Consider the following 18,790-nt stretch of genomic DNA (forward strand, 5'->3'; position numbering starts at 1 on the left):
GGTCTTATCTCGAAACTGAACACACTCCAAAGGATGTTGCAATCCTCCTCGCGTACAGCGCGCGCACACTCAAGTACAAGTAACAGATTTTCTTACCTTGGTCTGGCAGCTGGCACACATTGGGGGGGACAGTCATGTTCAGCACGTCATTGACAGCCGTGTCAACATAGTGTCCTCTCTGGACGTCGTGTTCACTGTCGGTCTGGTCGCTCTCCTCGTGGCCGCTGTCCTTCAGACTGTTCCCCTCCAGGTCTTTGAACGTCGACGTGCTACATGGGGGCCAGAAGGGAGGAGAGGGATTTGTTGATTAACTGTCACATCACCTTCTTTCACATGCTCTCCTTGGTTCCCGTGTCTCTGATGGTTTGTGACGAGCTGTCCGTCTTTCTCTCTCTGTCCCTTTTTCATGTCCTTTCTGTTTGCCCTTTTACGTGGTCTGTTTCCATGAATTCCAAACAGACGATTTTAGTGATTTTGTGGTTGTTGTTGTCTTAGTTAAATTGTACGCTTTTCAAAAAGAGCAAAGCCTCGCCCCAGCGTTTTTGGATTAGGTGCACATTTTTTGTTTTTAACTTCACAGATAGCATGGCAGCTATGGGGTGTCTCACACAAGGACATTTTGGATGGATGCTCTGACTTCAAGGACATAGCATTGAACAAACAGGAGGCACTCGCTCACTACAATCAAACAAATACCGCAGTAATCAGGAATTCCTGGAAGGAAGATGGATGGAGGAAACGCTGGAAGCATACAAACTGAGCATCTGTCTTGTTTGGGGCTCACAGTCAATAAAGACGGTGGGGTGGGGGGGGGGGCACAATCAACAGCTGCACAGTAACAGCATGATTTCCCTTCATTTGATTTCCATCCCACTGGAACAAATTCCGCTTTACAAACAACACTAAATAGGGGTGAATATATGAACATGTGTTCTTGTAGGAGAGGAAACACATATGGATGAGTTCATACAGAGGGGAGAACGGAGGTTAGGAAGGAGAGAAAGGAGTGGATGGAGGAGAAAATGAGTGTAAAGAAATGTGTGCAAACAAGAAGAAAGGTAGCAGAAGTGAAGGAGAGTGCAAGGTAGCTGCATTCCCGGACCCAAGCCTCACATTTTCCAGCCTAGGGGAGAGGACTGCAGGTAATGCCTCCTCTCTGATGTTATCACTGTAATTGCACCTGTCCCAGACCATAGGCTCACTGGCTCCTGAGGGATTTCTTTGTAGTGTGCTGCAGAGGCCCACACTTGAATGCTCTTCGTTTACATTAATGCCGGGAATTTTTTTTTTCGGAGGGGGAGGGAAATTGCCATAATAGGTTTTTAAAAAGGCCGGGAGGGCCCTTAAACAAAAGAAAGACTGGAATGTTACATAGCTGCAGGTAGAAAGGAAGAATTGCAGTTTTCTAAATGAGCCTGGCTACAAAACCCTGGCTAGAGGGAATTATTATATGACCCCCATCCCAACCTCCAACCCTGCATTCCTGCAATCTTATCCAATATCCTGGTTCTGGTTGAAGGAAATACAAAGCACATTGAAAACATTTATTCTTAACTTCTTCACCCAAGAAAAAAACAACATCATTATTGCCTATTTATGAAGCTATTCATGTTTTGAAAGCCGATGAAGAAATGCACTTGAGAAATCTCGTGAATGTCATTTAATCATCGAGGGGTTGTTTAAAGCCTTAAACTGATGCAGTTTAAGCCAGATGTTTTGCAAATGAAGAGAATTACAGGAAAGTAATAAGGTTATCTGTAAATATGAAAATCATTACTTGCTTATTCTGCTGCTGTGTGTTATCTAATAAGTTTGTGGCTCGTTTCAACAAATGTCTACTAAACGCACTACGGAGTAATGCTATTTATCCCAAAATCTTATCATCTCACTGCAATTATACCGAACGGAAAACATACAGGCGCACATGCAAACTGCTGCAACGGTAGCTGTGCACTCATTAGATAAAACAATTACAGATAACGACGGTAACGAGGTGCTGGTAACAATTCCTAATCAACACATACCTTTTAATGAGGTGGGCTCTGCTGTTCACGTAACTGGAGTCAATGGAATAATTCTCCGTCTGCAACACAAGGATGTAGGGGGTGGGGGGAGTGAGTGGGTGGGGTGGGGGTTGTGGTTGAGGGATGATGGGGGGCAACAGAGAGAGGTACTTTTAATAATGGAAGCAACCAAAATAATGTTAGCAGTAATTGGCTTTCAGTTGAAATGTTATTTTCCACAAAGGCCCCGGTGAGCTGCCTCGACTTTCAAAGGGCTGAGTCCTATTCTCTTTCAAAGCACACACACACGGAGAGGCTGACTGAGAGTTGAGAGCTGAGGAGAGTGCTGCAGCGAGCGCAGCCTCTCGTCTCCTCTTCACCCTCCCCGCTCTCGATCCCTTGCTCCATCCCTCCGCTGCCGGTCAGCCCGCCGTCTTTAAAATGGAGTCATTAGGACGGACAGGCGATCATGCAGACAGAGGGAGAAGAAAAGTTTCCCTTTCCTTTTCCTTCTCTGAACTCTTCACTTTTACCATGTTTGAGAAGACATTAATGTGGAAATATTAAATAAATAACTGCAAGAGAAGTAGATGAAATTAAGAGTGTACCAGGGGAATCTTAACTCCGCAATTGCAGATGAAAAGGCTTTTCGAATATGCATACGATAGATCTCTGACCCACATTAGAGAACACAGTTCAAAGGCACCCCACATTCATTTTTTTTGTTTCTCCAACATTTATTGAGCAAGGAGAATGTCGAGTAAGAGCACATGGACAGAGGAGTTAGTGTACACTGAGCAGGTAGCCCCTCCTGCATCTGCCAAGCTTTTACTCACACTTGTTAAGATGTCAGGGGGCCAAAGGGTATCAAAGCCTCTCAAAGGACTTCCCCAGTCCTGCGAAAAGCCAGGATACGACCCTTTCGACAAACTTTGATAAGATGCAGGTGTTTTCTGCAGAAAGAAAGCAGAGCCTTCACTTAAAATTCCACGGCGCAGATACTGTATCCTGATAAAAAGCTGAGAGTCAATGGTTCTGCAGACTTCCGAGGGAAGTCTGCAGAACCGATATCAAAGCCCTGTTGAAAAAAAAAAAAAAGTCACCCCTATGATAAGGAAGGTTAATGCAGGCACTGGAGCACAGTTGCTGATTATCAAGTGAGCTACACATTTGACACAGGCCTGCTGTTAAGGTAGCAGCGGCCCGGCACAGCTGTCATACATGGTGACCAAACAGATTTGGATTTAAACTCAATATGCGCGCACGCTCCTTATTAGATGTTAATGGGGTTGAACATTTTGAACTTTTTCGGCGTCAGCGTGGAAGTGAATCCACAATGCCGAGGAGTCGGAACAGTGAGGACGAGGGAAGCGGCAGAAATGTCAAACATTAGTCCCCGCCTTCTTGGATCTCTTTTCAAAAAAGTACATAAATAAATAAAAGTGATGCCGGCAAACCACAGGAGCCAATGTGCGGTGTTTACCTCTGGCAAATAGCTCCCATGACCCGTTTGAAGTCTATGAAAAATGGAAGAGCTTGTTACTGCAACCAAATACATGTCCTTGTTTGTTTAGATTCGTGGTATTGATGCCATTTACTCAGGGCTTCAAAGACAACATATATGCTGTGTGGCATTATTATCTGACTGATGCTGTGTAGTTGCTCTGAACTTTAAGGAACTTGTATGTATTTCAGAGATGTAGTTATATTTTAGTATCCTCAAAGGTGCATATAAGGTCTACCTTCAATCATTAGGAGATAAGCTGCTGTTTGCCTTCTCACCTCCTTCACTCCTAATTATTTTTGCAGGAAGTCTTTATAATGATAGGCAACAATGCAAGGGCAGGCCTCTGATTGGGGCTTGCTAAATTATGATGCAATGTGTTTGCACTGAAGGTTAGCATCATTCTGTCTCCCTTTACCATTTACCCCTTATTAAACTTTAACTCATTAATACAAAGAGGATAATTCATAAAAAGGAATTTAATTAACATTTTATTATTAGCTCTTAATTTGGAGCACAACGTGTTTGTTCTCTTGTATTACCCCTGACTCCTTTTGTTCCCGTTCAGCTTGACTCCATTAAATATCAAAGGTAACTGCAGTGGCAACACACTGCAACTCAGATTGGTTATTAATTAATGATTAACACATACTACTTCGTGAATTGTTAAATCATGCCATACACACGTTTTATCAAAGAATAAGATCCTTCTCTTAAAAGATTTATATATATATATATACAACGCTTCTATCATAGATCATGTGTTGATGTTGATTAATATCTACTACAAAATCTACTGCATGCATGTCTTTTGTGTTCTCCTGTGCTCCACTTTGGTCCCAGTGAACGTACATAAAACGACCTCTCCAACAACTGAGCATCCAGTGAGAGACTAATGAAAATGCAAGGCATGAGTAACAAGAGAAAACGTCATTTAAAAGACAAGATAGAACATTTCTTGTGAATGTCACTCTGGCTGCAGCCTGTAATTGGTTTGGATGGCAGGTTCTGTGTAAGCACAGCCTGGATAGGAAGGCAGTATGCCCCGGCCAGCTCTCAAGCTCTTCCAGTCCAGAAATGAAACCGTACTCTCCATAATGCAATTCCCTCTCAGGGTTTTTACATGGAGCGCTCTTAAGTGTGTAGTGGGTAAAACCAAAAGAGACTCCTCATAGTATTCAATGCTTTTGCTTCACTATTTCTTCCTCTCATGTTTAACACAACATCTACTTGTTACTCAAAGGTGGAGGTATCCACATTACCTCTATTTATCAAATTGTCAGGGGAAATAAACAAACACTCAACATGAGAGGGCATAACCTTGGGCATTGGTGAGTCACTCGGGTGCCTATTCTGAGGGAGAATCGGATGCATTAGCCCGGGCTTCCTGTAAAGAAATGTAATGTCTTCCCCCACATTTCTGACCGACCTCAAATTGGAGGATATGTCAATATGTCTTGCTGGGAGGTCAAGTTTCAGGCAAGAGGATGAGGACTGCTTAACTACAGCGAGGACGCCACAAATGGCTATTTAATCAGGTTGGACAATGTGTTGTTGTGATCTGAGCGGCCCCAGTTTGGCGGCTAGAGCCACTCTATCCCCATAATTATTGTTCCGTTTCATCTGGAGGACTGGAGGGAGGATTGTAGTCCCCGCTGTCGCTGGGTTACTGATCGGTAGTGTCGGGATGAGTGGGGAGGGAAGTGGAAAGAGAGTGGAGAGAGCGAGAGAGAAGGTGAAGGGGAGGAAATAGGTGAGACTTGACCTGCGGGAGCCTTGCGGTCCGGCTGCTGCAGCCCAGCAGCTTTCCCCTTTTCACCCTTTGCACCTTTCTCTCCAGTAAAACCCAAGTCACAGGGACGATGGGCTCGCCTCTCTGCCACTGAGAGGAAAAGCAATCTCCTCGCCTAGTTGCTGCCGTAAGATTTGATTTGCCTTCCTCCCAGCGTGACAATTGGTTCTGTAGTCTGGATGCAAGTGTATTCATTGCGTGGGGGCATGGGGAGCACCAGAGAGAAGAGGAGGGGTGGGGAGTGAAGACACCAGTTGTTACACCAGTAAACACCCGACAAGTTCAGCAGATGTCACACAGATAGGAGAGGGGGAAAAAAAGAAGTCACACAGCTGCCCTACTGTATGTATTACCGAGGCTGATGCAGCACAGAATAACATTGAAACAGGGAAGCAAGCTCGAAAAATATGGACAGATGCAGCGACATGCACCGATAACATACTGTTTTGTAAAAGATAAGCAGTCTTTGCCAGGCTGTATCTTTGTCTGGAATAATTGCCGTTTACTAAATTGCAAGATTAAACCTTGCTTAACCACAGACGCATACAGTCGTATCTTTTAAGCAAAGTAAACATTTGAGATAAACTTTATGCATCAGACGTGAGTTAAACTGCTTAAAAACAGAAGGTATTTAAAGCAGGGCGGGGCAGGTTGTACAAGACTGTGTCTAAAATAATCGAGCATCTAAAAGAAGAAAAATGTATTGCGGGAGAGAGCGTTTCATGTCTGTCATGGATGCGACTCCTTAATGTCACCAATTTAGCTGACGAAAAAACATCAAGCCACGTTTGTTGCGGAAACAAAGTGCTCTTTCTGCCACACTAAAATGCACAGTTTAAACATACAGAACAAGACGAGACAGAATCAATTAAAACTGTCAGATCGAATTTTGCCGCTTCATTCTGCGTTTGAGCGGTCTTGAGGTTGTGCCTCAGTCTTTGTTTAGCGTTGCTGCAGCTCGCTCGCAGACTCCCCTCGGTCGCGGAAGAAACGTTAGACATAATGCGCCTTGTTATTGATATCCCATTGCTAAAGGGATAGATGGGGAGAGGGAGGGATTCAGGGGCTTTAAAGACCAGCAGCAGTTAGAAAATAAAAAGGCTTCATTACCTAGGTTAGGTTGTGATAAAGTAAAAGAGAAGTAAGAAAGGAGGAAATTATTAAAAAATAAAAAACTCCACGAGATGAAGGATGGCTAGTGTCTGAAACTGCCTGTTTACAGATGCATGTATTCACCTCGTGTAATTTCGCAGTGAGGATGCAGAGGAGTGTGTGTGTGTGTGTGTTTGTGTGTCTGCGGGTGACTTTCTCATCCTGTACACTGTGACTATGAAAAGAAATGCTTCACTTTGAGCCTCTTGCACATTCACATTCTTTCACACACAGACTCTCTCTTTCTGATTCCCTACAAAAGCACGGCTCCGACAATCCCTGACTCGCAGGGCTGAGCTGGCGCCCAACCACCTCGCCTCTGGGTCTGCACCCAGCAGCACCTCTAAGCAGCTCAAATTCAGTCTGTGTGACACCCATGACGAAGACACAGACCACCAAGGCACCTGCTCGGTTTATATTTTGTTTATTTATGGGAGACAGAAGAGACGCTCTTTGGCCTGTGAGCTGGCCGTAACCCTCCACCCCTCTGCCCTCTACCCCGAAGACCATCACCACCTTCTTCCCGATTATAGAATTTCCCATAGATCCTCTGCCATCTGCCAGATTATAGATTTCCCACTTCCTTTATAGCGAGCAGGGCCCCTAAGGGAGGATCAGCGGTAAAAAGGGTGAAAGAGTGCCTGAGGCACAGCCATGGTTGTGGATGAGATTACATTTTCTATTTCTGCCTGCTAAACGGGGGCCTGCCGTGATGAATACAGAGAGTTGTTACCATTTAATATCAACTGGCTCCCCTGCAAACTCAAATTATACACAATCAATGGTGACAGAAGGGCACATGTGTGATAAATAACCTGTCACATTCTCTGCATCATTTCACTTCATCACCCATCAATTCACCCCAAACCCAGAAGCCCATTTGGGAATCAATCATGTTTTGAAAGTGAGTGATTCTGTGGTGAAAAGGTTTTTAAAAGCTCCCTTGCGCCACTGTAGCTTGTACATCTCTGCAGTCTTTGTGACTGGTCAAAAAACAAAAACTGGGTGAATTGAGGGCTATTATGAGGTCAATTGTGTCCTTGACCAGATGTGTTAAGTGTTGAGTATTGTTTGAGCAAACTAAATAACAGCTTCTCTGAAACACAATGAAACAAATTCGTAAACACAACACCACTTCCTGCTGGCACTTCCTCCTCATTTCTCTTGCCTTTCCGTGTGAAATTGAACAAATATTTGCTCATTCCAACGAAAACAATCACCCCCTGCTCTCATAAAGTGAGGAAAAGGGCCAAAGTACTAAAGCTATTGCTTGTTCCACCTGTGCATCACCCCCACAGAGGAAGCTGCACAAGACAATGCGGCTGCCTTTTATTCTGAAACAGAGACAACAGTCCAGACCAGTCTCCATGTCACTCAGGCCTACAGGCTCCACAGAAGTCCAGTTAGTAGAGATGTGATTAATTATACATACATTGATAGAAACAACATTCATTATTCATGAACATCTCAACGTCAAAGCTATTTCCCTCCCTTTCAGCATGATGAAAAGATTTTAAATAATAGGCCCTCTCTGCAGACGTCTGCATTCCAGCGGAGTCGGCTGACGCTAAAGAGGCTTAAGTCAGAGATGTTGTCTTACCAGAGAATCACCGCTCAGGACCAACATGTTTCAAACTGTTGGTGGCTGTGCGGGTTCCGGGGTCTGTGTTTTTGTTTTGTCTTTGTCTTTAGAGACAAGGGTGGTGCTTTTAAGCCTTTCAGATGGGAATTATGGTGTCCACTTAGAATGAATAGGCGTCTACTGCTTCGCCAGGCACATAAGGCTGGATGGAGCTTCATCTAACACCTGTTCAGCATTCAGGTCTGCATGTTTTTCCAGACTTATTCTATCTCCAAGTCAGAAAGAAAACCAGAGTGTCTCTATGAGATTACGACTCACGGTTTTGCATAGTAAAAAGGGAGGAGGGAGGAAAAAGACTTGACTATCTCGGCTGTTTCCTTAAAGAAATCGGCTTACTTTCCTTAAAGCCTGTGGAGCCAAATCAAACTCAAATAGCAGGCACTTCCCCTTTAGGCAAGTCTTGAGGGATTTCCTTTAATTTGGATGTCAGACCGAAAAGTTTTCACACTCACTCTCATCCCAAAATCCATTAATGTTTGTATGGCGCCACATGAGAGAAGTAGGTAGTGATTCCTTTTTTTTTTTTTTAACAGACTCCGGAAATGTTGAGTGTAACATCTAATCCAGGTAGTTTAATTGTTTCCAGGAACCACTGGGAATAAGCACTACAAACATATGTTTTTAACAGCCATTCAATTTCTAGAAGAAAATGACTAGATAGCGTCTTCTGTTTCTCAGTTGTGCCCTATATTAGCCAGTGTAGAGGGGGAGCATGCTAAATTAGTGCACAAGGAGTCCCCAAAGGTTTCTCCCACCTCCCCTGGGCAGGGCCTTAAAAATAAACATTGAGAGACACTGCAGATTATGTAAACACATTTCCCCCCTAAATGCTTACATGAGAGCAGTGACTGAATAAACAGCATAACTTTGAGTCACTTTTGAAATCAGTAAACTTAGAATTCATTTTTGATTAACTCAAAACACATGAGGACGACAGAAAAGAGGAATCTGCGGGCAGAGCTGATCAGCTTGAGCTCCAGAACATGGTGGAGCACGACGCCTGGTGCGTTTTCTCTTAGCAGCTTAAAAGGTGGCTGCCAGTCACATCACATCGGTGCTGCTGTGGTCTCCCCGTCTCCCTCCCTCTCTCTTTTTCTCTCACTCACTGTGACAAGGCATCTTTCCAGACATTTTAGTTGGATGGAGATTTGCAGCAGCTCATTACAGACTGGGAGGCTCCGTGAGCGGATGCAGTCACTCGGAGATGGATTGAGTGGGTCTGTTTATTGACATGCCTTAATCTGACACTGGGTAAAGGGAATGAGTCACCGCCTCCAGATACGCTACCACATCGCAGCCACTCCAGCAAATAGGGAGGCAGCACCCAGGACACAAGTGGAACTTCATCAGCGCTCATTAATCCAACTACCTCAGGCCACTCGCTCAAACAAACCGTGTTTACACTGCGTGTTGGCTGGATGGAGGGGTGACGGAGCTTTTCAAAAGGGCATGTGTGCAGGTGCTCAGATCCGCAGCGCACACACACACACACACACATATAAACATGTACTCCAGCTCATCAAAAAGCAACCCGCCTTCCTAACCCACAACCCCCTAAACACAATATCGGTTTACACCAGCTGCTAAAACTCAGTCGGCACACTTTGTCTCGCAAATCAGAGCTGGTGCACAAATCAGGGGTGGACGATTGGGCTCGATGCCAAAGTACGTATCACAGAAAGGGGCTTTTTATTGAACAGATGGGCATACGAGATCTTTTAGCTCGCGTCACACAAGGCTACTCCTATCAGTGATCCAGCTATGGAAGCCTAGTTAGCTTTTTGATCCTGTTTGCTGGTGCTTCAATGTGCATCACATCTGGTGCTAATATTTGGGATGGTCTTTCTAGGCAGCTGTCAGCACCGACCGGATTGACAGCAGAGTATTAGGTGCTTGCACATCATCACTTAAATCCGGCTTGTTAACAGGACTGTGACAGGCTGCCATAAGGGCACAGGGAGAACAAAACAACATCCAACACTAAGTGGTCCGACGCTACTGTTTGTTTTCCATTACATTGCTGTTTAATACTTTGTCTGAGTGATGTGGATGAATCCTCTTTATTTTACATTTAAAAGTAAATACACGACAAAAAAAAAAAATCTAAACCCCAGCTAAAAATGAGAAATGTATGTGAACTGTGTAAGCCAGTCACAAACAAAAATAAATCTTTCTTGAAGAAATGCTTACATGCAGGCACACAGGCGCAAAGGAAAAACAAGCAAAAGGGAATAAACACTGTCACAAATGGAATAACGCAACACAGATTTACCGCGGAACACACATGTTCATGCATACACACACACACACACACACACACACACACACACACACACACACACATGCGGTACAGTGGCAGTGGGGAAAAAGTCGGAGCGGAGCCTGCTGTCGCCTCCGTCAGGGACCGGGAGCCGAGCAGCTTGAGAGCAGGGCCAGTGGAAAAGGGGCCAGATGCAGCGGGCTTGACCCACTCACTTTGTGAGGGAGGGGGTGTGTTTCAGCTGCTGAAACACACAGGGATTAGCCGCACTGACTTCATTTAATTTAATTTGTATTAGGGTCGTCTTTGGGGGCAAACATCGTTTTTCACTGCGGGGGGATATACAGGGTCGTGGAAAACAGCAACAGACGGTGGATCTCTGCCTCCCTACCCCAGCAGTGGATTCACAGGGGAAGGCAAGGCACTGTATTCCCAGACCACAGGCACGCACACACACACACGCACATATCTTGTTTCCCCCCTAATTATGTCGTTGTTATGAAGTCGAATCTATCCAAATGAAATGCATCTTCAACCCTGCATCCACCTTTCCACAGCTTGATTTCTTGAAATTGAAGACCGTAAATCCTTTTGTTCTGCAACCATAAACAACATGTAGTCATTTTTGTGCTCATCAAAGCTCTGCTTTGTGCTCTTGTGCGTCTCTTGTTTGTGAGTGTTGCAAACACACACACTAAGCTGTTATCTACCAAGAACATATCTTAGGGGTGGATGTTTATCTGTGCTGATGCAGATTGGAGTTCTCTTTGTCTCAGTGCAGTGGTACATAATATTATTTGTCTTTTGTTTATTTCTCCTAGGCTGATACAGTTTGATATCCTATAGCGGAGAAATCCTTTTAGTTACCGCCAGGCCTCTAATGTGCTTTTACTTGTAATCTGGGAATTTAATAAATGAAAGGGAGAGGACAAAATCTGCACACAATTGAATAATTTAACTCCCCAATGTATTGTGTGGAACATGACTTACACTGTTAAGCAGAAGGAAATAACTGCAGTGAGTGAGTGAGTGAGTACCCAACATGCCTCCTCACAATTTACAATAGCTCTGTGGAAAAATATGGCAGCAATCAGCCATCAAGTCTGCTGTAGCCAAAGCCTGCGGTCATATGAAAGCTCCCTTTCTGTCTTGTGCAGGTGACATGGTCTGAGAGAAAGCTAATGTACCAAGCACTGGGAAAAGTAGTTTTATTACAAAAACTTCCCACAAATAAAGAAAAAAATGTGTGAGCTACAAAAGCACAGCTTTGTCTCTGCTAGACAGGAAGGACTGTCCTGCTGGAGCCTGTTCAAGACTATCAGGCGCTCACTAGCAATCTCTTTTTTTTTTTTCCTCTCTCCCCCAGCCCCTATCAAAAGATGTTACTGTGTAAAATGTCAAAGAAAAAAAAAGCAAGAGAAGTAATCTCCTTCTCCTTTTTGATCGCAAGTGGAATAATTGGAACCCTCTTAGGCTCATTACACGAGTTGCCCGCCAGCCAAAAGACGGCTCCGACTGCCCCTCTTCATTCATGTTGGAGCTTTGAAAAATATCGCTTCCTCTAGTAACAACTCTTTATGAGATGCAATGACTAGAGGTCCTGGTACCTACACTAACGGGTAATCCCACAATGCCTTTGAAATACATCTTTCAACTACCACTGTCAAACATCGATTCAGAGGAAACAGCAACAATCTGGCTCAGTAATAATGTCATTATGCATATTGCACTGCACTTCTCAACCTCTCTCTTTTTTGGCAACGCCGTTCTTCTCAATTACATAAGGTATTGCATATGTGTAGCGAGTTAATTTGGACCCCTATTGCCAATAACCTCGTCTTCATTGTTATTACAACCATGCTTGTAATTATTGTGACTCTAATTACTATTACTGTATTACCCAAATTAACCTTATTCTGGGTTTAGATCACTTGCCCCGACAGTAGCCAAGACATGCCTATAAGAATGGCACCAATGTCCCCTCAGATAAATCCAATATAATTAGCTGTGTGCCTTACAGGGCCAGTGTGATGGTAATAATTAGAGCTACAGTAGCAAAGGTCATGCAAAACAATTTAGAGAGGATGCTGGCTGCATGGGTAATAGGAAGAGAGGAGGAGCAAAAAGAGAAGGTGGGAGCTCGGATGAACGCGATGTGATGATCTAATCCTTTTCCATATTTCAGAGACAGAAGACGTATGGTTGTGACTTTACCTCTGCACTCGGTTCATTTTTTAACCAATGCTCTCAAAATAATAGGAATTGAAAACCCATTTTAATGGCAAGTAGACTCCCAGCTAACGTAGTTTAAATGGATCCATGATTAGATTTGAGGAGAGTGCTACAGGGTGTATCTGTGAACTGGTATCAGATGAAATCGATTGACTGCCTTTGAGGTGTGAGAGCTGCCCCATCACCCTGTTGTTGCATCTGTTCATTAGCTCGAGTTTAATGTGTTCATGCTTACCCTCAGTTATTGTTATTAGTTGAGGGAAAGAGAGAGAGACAGAGATGTGTTGCTTCACCCAGGCGCACAGGTTAATGAGCTGAGTCAAAAATGGTGGCACTGACGTAAACAAGTACTAACACTAAGGTACTTCTATTTCTGCGCTCCTCCCCATGTGGCTCGACTCTCTCTGTAACTCCCGAGAGGAGAGCTCAGGGTTCACGGCCTGGATCCACCAGGAATTCACTCCGCTCCCTCACCTTCACCACCACCACACCCCAATGAGACAGACACTCAAATATAGCATCTCAAACAACACATATGCCGATGTGTGCTAGATTGGTCTCTATTCCCCTGTTGCAACACCCCCACCTCACCCATTCACAACAACACTTCATTAGCAGTGAGTGACACAAATAGTTTAAACTGTCAGTATAAACCTTATATATATACATAGCTCCGGTCTTTGTCAATATCACATGAACCGTGCAACAGCTGCTTAACAAATCAGTGATTTGCATGTTTTAGCTCATTTATTACAAATGGAGTACTTTGCATTACAGTCAAAATATTACTGTTTGATGTTTGCATGGTGTTTTCCTGGCCTCTAGGCAGCTCGTGGTTTGCATTAATTTCAGTGCAGTAGTAAAAAGATAGTTTGACATTTTGGGAAATAAGATAATTCACTTTCTTGCAGAGACTTAGATGAGAAGATTGGTACCACTCATATCTGAGCCAGGAGACGGTTAGCTTAGCTTTGCATGAAGACCTGAAACAGCTAGCATTTACTCAATGATTCTTGGTTTTCTATGACTTAAGTTGTGGATAGTACCTGGTACTTTCTTTCCAAGCGAGCCGAGCAGATACTAGAAGGTGGAATTAAAACACTTCAGATCACTGATTGGTCAGAGAGAATCGTCCCTAGCACGTCACGGGACATCCTGCACAAACTCCATATTTTTATGTCGATCAGCTCACAATCAGCTGAGAATCCGGCCTACACCGACAGGGTACTATCCGCAATGGAAAACAAAATTGAGAAAAGGACATGGTATCATTAGTCAGTCGAGTCAAGTCAAGTCGAACCATGCAGTGGAAATGAGACATAACATGTTGTATCTTTGTTCCTCAAAACCTAAGGAGTACAAGTTGTAGTTTTACTGAGGGTTTTGTGTTGAAGTATTTCTTGATCTTGTTGATTCTTGTCTCAGCTGGGTGCCTGGCAACCACAACTAAATGTCAAACTATTCCTTGGTGGAAAAAAACTTGCAAAACAGTAGAATGATGCTTTAACGGCAATGCTATTTCAGTGATTATCAGCACCACCACTGACACTAAAAACTGAGATGGTCCATTTGCTGTCTACTATTCTTAATTTGTGAAAATTGATATAGATCGACAAAATGTTAAAAGTAGGCAAATTGCAATTTTCTGTTATTGTAGCTTTGATCAGTTTATTGTTGACAGGGGATTCATGGTATTCATGTGGTTTCAGATCCATATTTTCTCTGCAACAAAGGCTGGAGCCATTTTGTGTCAAACAGTTCATAAATGTCCGTGTGAAAATGATTAGAGGCAACAAGCACAAAGTGCTGCAGGACATCTGATTGAGCCACTTCATTCAGTTAGACTCAACTTACTGATAAAAATCATTGGGGTGGAAGCGGATCCATATGCCTTTGTGACTGCGGGGGTTTAAAAACCATAAATTGTGATTATCATTGATCTCAGTTGTCCAATGCCTAATCCCCGACTCGTATCCGCACCGGCCACGTTGGGTGACGATGAACCGTCCTCCCCCACATCTGAAAACCCAAACAAGTGTTGAGGGAAGCAGTGATAAGCAGGTCCTTATCCTTTTAAAGACACTCCCGTAATCCAACAGTGAGGGAGGGAGGGGGCTTCAGCTTTAAGGGATTTAGTCTGGATTATAGCTAGTCCTCCAAATTAAACCAAAAGTCAGCTTTCTGGAGTTGCTCATGCAAGCTGGCGACTGGCTTGTTACCAGCATTACTAACAAGGCAAACGATGAAGGTCTATAATTAGAAAATGCTCTCATTCAGCCACCAGGTGAACACACGTACGTAATTCAGAAGCAAATCTCGACCAGTCCTCACCTAAACCGAATGTTCTGCCTTTTTCTCCCCTTTCACTTCCCAGCTGACCTCCTGTGACTGCACTCAAAATGTCTTCCGTGCCATGTACCTGACTCTCGTTGCCAACCAGTTTATCCACGGACAAGCTTCTCAGCCAGGGCAAGGCTGCTCTATCCCTATTGATGCTGCTTCCCATAGCAAAACAAGGCCAAATCTGGGGCTTAGAGGCTAAAATAATCATTACTGGGTAGCAAACAAATGAAAAGTCAGAACACCAACTCCCATGTCAGTCCTCCCCCACCACCCTTGGTATTTTGTCTGCTGTCCTATTGCACATAAACAAAAAATGGAGCAGCCATCACATTAACATTTACAATGGACAACATTTTGGCCTGATACTGAAAAACAAAGCCAAGACTGTATCCTGTTTTTTCCTACAATAACAAATTTAAACAAGAAAAACATGCATTTACCCAACAACATTAAAGGAATCATTTATAATTTTGGGAAATACATTCACTTTCTTGCTGAGAGTCAGATGTAAAGATTGATACCACTCTCATATATGCAAGGTAAATATGAAGCTGGGGCCAAGAGACAGTTAGCTTAGCTTAGCTAAATACTGAAAACGAGGGGAAACAGCTAGCCTTGTTCTGTCAAAAGGAGAGAAATCTGCATACCAGCATCACTAAAGCTCAATACTGAAATTTGCACATTACAAAAAATATGTAAGAGGCTTTCCAGAAATATTGAAATATAAACAATTTCACCATTTTGGGAAGCTAACTGTTTCCCGCTGCTTGCATTGTTCATGCTAAGCTAGGCTAAACACATAACGGAGCAACCTTCTTATCTAACTCATTAAAAAATGTAATAAATTAATTTCCATAATGTCCACATTTTTTTATGATTCATATTAATATTCCCTAATGGTTCACAGAAAAGGTTCTAGAGGAGTGTTTTAAGCCGTGAGCGAGTACATTTGTCGACACAAAGTCCTTACCGACTGCTTTGATGTAACAATCCCTGAACTAGATAAGGGCGCTAAAACTCAGCTCCAGTGACCCTCCTGCCGTGCTCCCCGACAGAGCTGTCAACCTCTCTTATTAAAGCACAAAGATTGTACGCAATCTTCCCTTTAACAAGTATACAGATGCTGCCCTCCCTTCTCACTGGCTCCCCATAAGAATGAACTAGGAACGGCTCTCAAATAGAGAACAGGTACAGGAGAGTAATCTTGAACAATGGCGGTTACTGGGGCAAGAACTGCACTCTGAGCAGTCAGACACTGCAGGCCGAGAGCTTTTCATTCACTGGGCTGTCTATGCTGTGGTATGTCAAACAGTGGACGTGAGGGGAAAGTCAAAACTGACGTCCCATTGTGCTCTACAGCCAGACACTGACTGAACCCCGAATATTGTTTTCTGATGCCATAAGAGAGCACAAAGAGGCGGGTGAAGTCGTTATCAATTCCCTTGCAAGGCAATCATAACTATTATCATTAGTCCTGTTTTCATCCTCCGAGCTCAGCCCAGAGTGGATTTCTAATCTATTCCCTGGCACACATTCTTGTCTTTCCAACTTGACCTGGTATCACTCGAGCAAAGACATGGTTTCCCGCCTCCCTAGAAACTAGATATGAACGTGAATAATAGGCCAGGGCCATTTTCTGAAAAGCCCTAATCCCAGGAAAACAAACCCAAGCAAAACAGGCCCACCTGGATTGCTTTCAGGAAAACTAGATAATCAAAATGCAAAACAGCCTTTGATAGAAAAATAAGCAGACTTCCAACAACAAATCCCCTACACCTAACATCAGCAAATTCTCCCGCTGAACTTTTATTTGTATTCTGTGTTTGGGTTTTTAATGTAATCACATTGCACACGGCGCTCCATCAACGAGCTATTCTGATTTATGTCAGCCTGAATCAGACTGACTGCTTAGAGCTTTACAGACATCATGAATGAGAAAAGGAGCCACACATAGAACACATTAGGGGTCCCACCATCTCCTCAGACAGGGGGACAAAGGGTCGGGGAGCAGATAAAGGAGGGGGATAACAGGGGTGAAGGAATGGTTGACGTTGATCGGCCAGAGAAAAGGAGGAGAATGGGAGAAAAAGAAAAGAAGAGGCCCAAGACACTGGCCACACAGGGCAGAGGGAACACGAGGGCTCGGAGAGGCCTACACTCGGTCATAGCCCATTAGGCTGGCTGGGTGAAAATGCTACAGCTCATTACATGCTCTGCCTCTGTTCTGTGGATGAACAATGCACAATTACGCTACCCTGCTGCTCCTCTAGCCATGCTGCTGCATGGCTCCGAGGCGGACGATATTGCCGCTATAGTGGCTCGACCTGCCAACCGTCTCTGTGCTCATCAAACATCCCATACATGCGCTCCCTAATGCGCATCCAGGTTTATGTAAACCCAAGCGCTGTATGAATTTACTGAAATGAAAGGAGGGGAGAAACGGGAAACACTGCTCAACCACTGGAGCAAACACAACAAAGGTTTAATCCAACATCTGTGTGTGTGTAACACAATGACATTTGGTCTCTTTTGTCTACTCTGCCGTCTTGAAATTCTTTAAAAAGGTAGACATGTGACAAAGTTATTTTGTGTCCCGCTGAATTAAGTTTCACTCGATGTTGCAATTACTGTAAAGCCATGTGCCAAAATACAGATCCCAAAATAAAGACATAGAGTGTGAGCAGGCGACACAAAGTATGGTGACAATATCTGCAATGCAATGAATAACTAAGTTCAGGATTCATCTATCTACCAGTAAATTGGTCCACTAGAAGTCTTCCTCCTTTCCATTCTGCAATTATGCATGCAGAAGTTGACATTTAATGTGATGTGGGAAATGCTAACTAACATCCTCCTGCTCCCTCTTTGTTTTAGGCACAAAAAAACAGGACACTTGGAAAGGTCATTCTTCCCTGGTGTCAGAGCTGGCTGCATGGGAAAGTTTCCTTTCACAGAGAGTATTGCATTGTTACGTTCCACAGAACCCAAACCACCACATTTCCCTGTCACTCAAAAAGTCTTGCATCAGCACTCAGGAGAAAGCCCTGGGAACTCTGTTAACAATGTGGCAACAAGTCTGGTAACCTCAGGGTAAGCTAAGACAGTACATTCAAAAAAAAAAAAAAAGTCTGATAACCATGCATTTTAATCAATACCTTTTCTCCCCTCTGAACTTTTTGGATGAAATTAGTTTTCGGCCAACTCAAATCATATTGGTCATCACTAGAGAGTTGTTATTACTTTTTCCTTGCTTCGTTTACTTGGTGAAAAACATTCTGGTTTTGTTGTTCCACAACAGATGAGAAAAGAAAAAAGGAAAACCCCACAGAGGAGGCTGATTGGACAAATACATACAGAGTTGATGTTTTCGTACACGGCATGCCAATACACATTGTACAAATGATTCTGTTTTAATATTTCTGAGCCAGAGGGATGGAGCCGAGCACACTCGTCTTGACATACACTGGATACGACACAGCGAATGCTATTGTGAACTTCCACGGCAAATAGATTCTGGTCCTGAATATAACAAGTCTTAGGATTTGTGTTTTTAAACTTGACCTTTTCTTTCCTAAATGAACATAACCACAGGCATTGTCAGCCACAGGCAGCAAGATCTGCATTAATGAGAGATGGGGTTATTATTTTATTATTCTCCTGGAGCCTTTCCTTGTCCTTTCCTTTCCTTGAGACCTGTTTGGCTTTACTAGATTTTGCCGCCTTTGTTTTGCTTTACATTAAAAACTGCAGGGGTTTCAAACTTTGCAAGAAATGAAAGGCTGCATATGAAGCTTCAAAAATGTCTTATTAAATCCATTTTCTTGATGGTCAACCACTTGTTAACTTCCTGTGTGTTGGGACT

The 18,790-nt window shown here is 43.5% G+C and overlaps 1 protein-coding gene across 8 annotated transcripts in view; it reads right to left on the reverse strand.

Annotated features, from left to right (window-relative positions):
- pcdh19 (protocadherin 19) overlaps window positions 1-18,790 on the reverse strand; it is a 54,524-nt gene that overhangs the window by 22,825 nt on the left and 12,909 nt on the right. For 4 of the 8 annotated variants that reach the window (XM_031862520.1, XM_031862519.1, XM_031862515.1 and 1 more), the window contains exons 3-4: window positions 2,025-2,083; window positions 97-269 (exon numbers count right to left, since the gene is read on the reverse strand). In XM_031862520.1, the coding sequence (XP_031718380.1) occupies window positions 97-269; window positions 2,025-2,083 (232 nt within the window). The other 4 variants (XM_031862518.1, XM_031862514.1, XM_031862516.1 and 1 more) reach the window with 2 other exon arrangements.

The sequence above is a fragment of the Anarrhichthys ocellatus genome, unplaced genomic scaffold, assembly GCF_004355925.1.
Source record: "Anarrhichthys ocellatus isolate YVR2014 unplaced genomic scaffold, GSC_Weel_1.0 scaffold27, whole genome shotgun sequence".
Lineage (NCBI taxonomy): Eukaryota > Metazoa > Chordata > Actinopteri > Perciformes > Anarhichadidae > Anarrhichthys > Anarrhichthys ocellatus.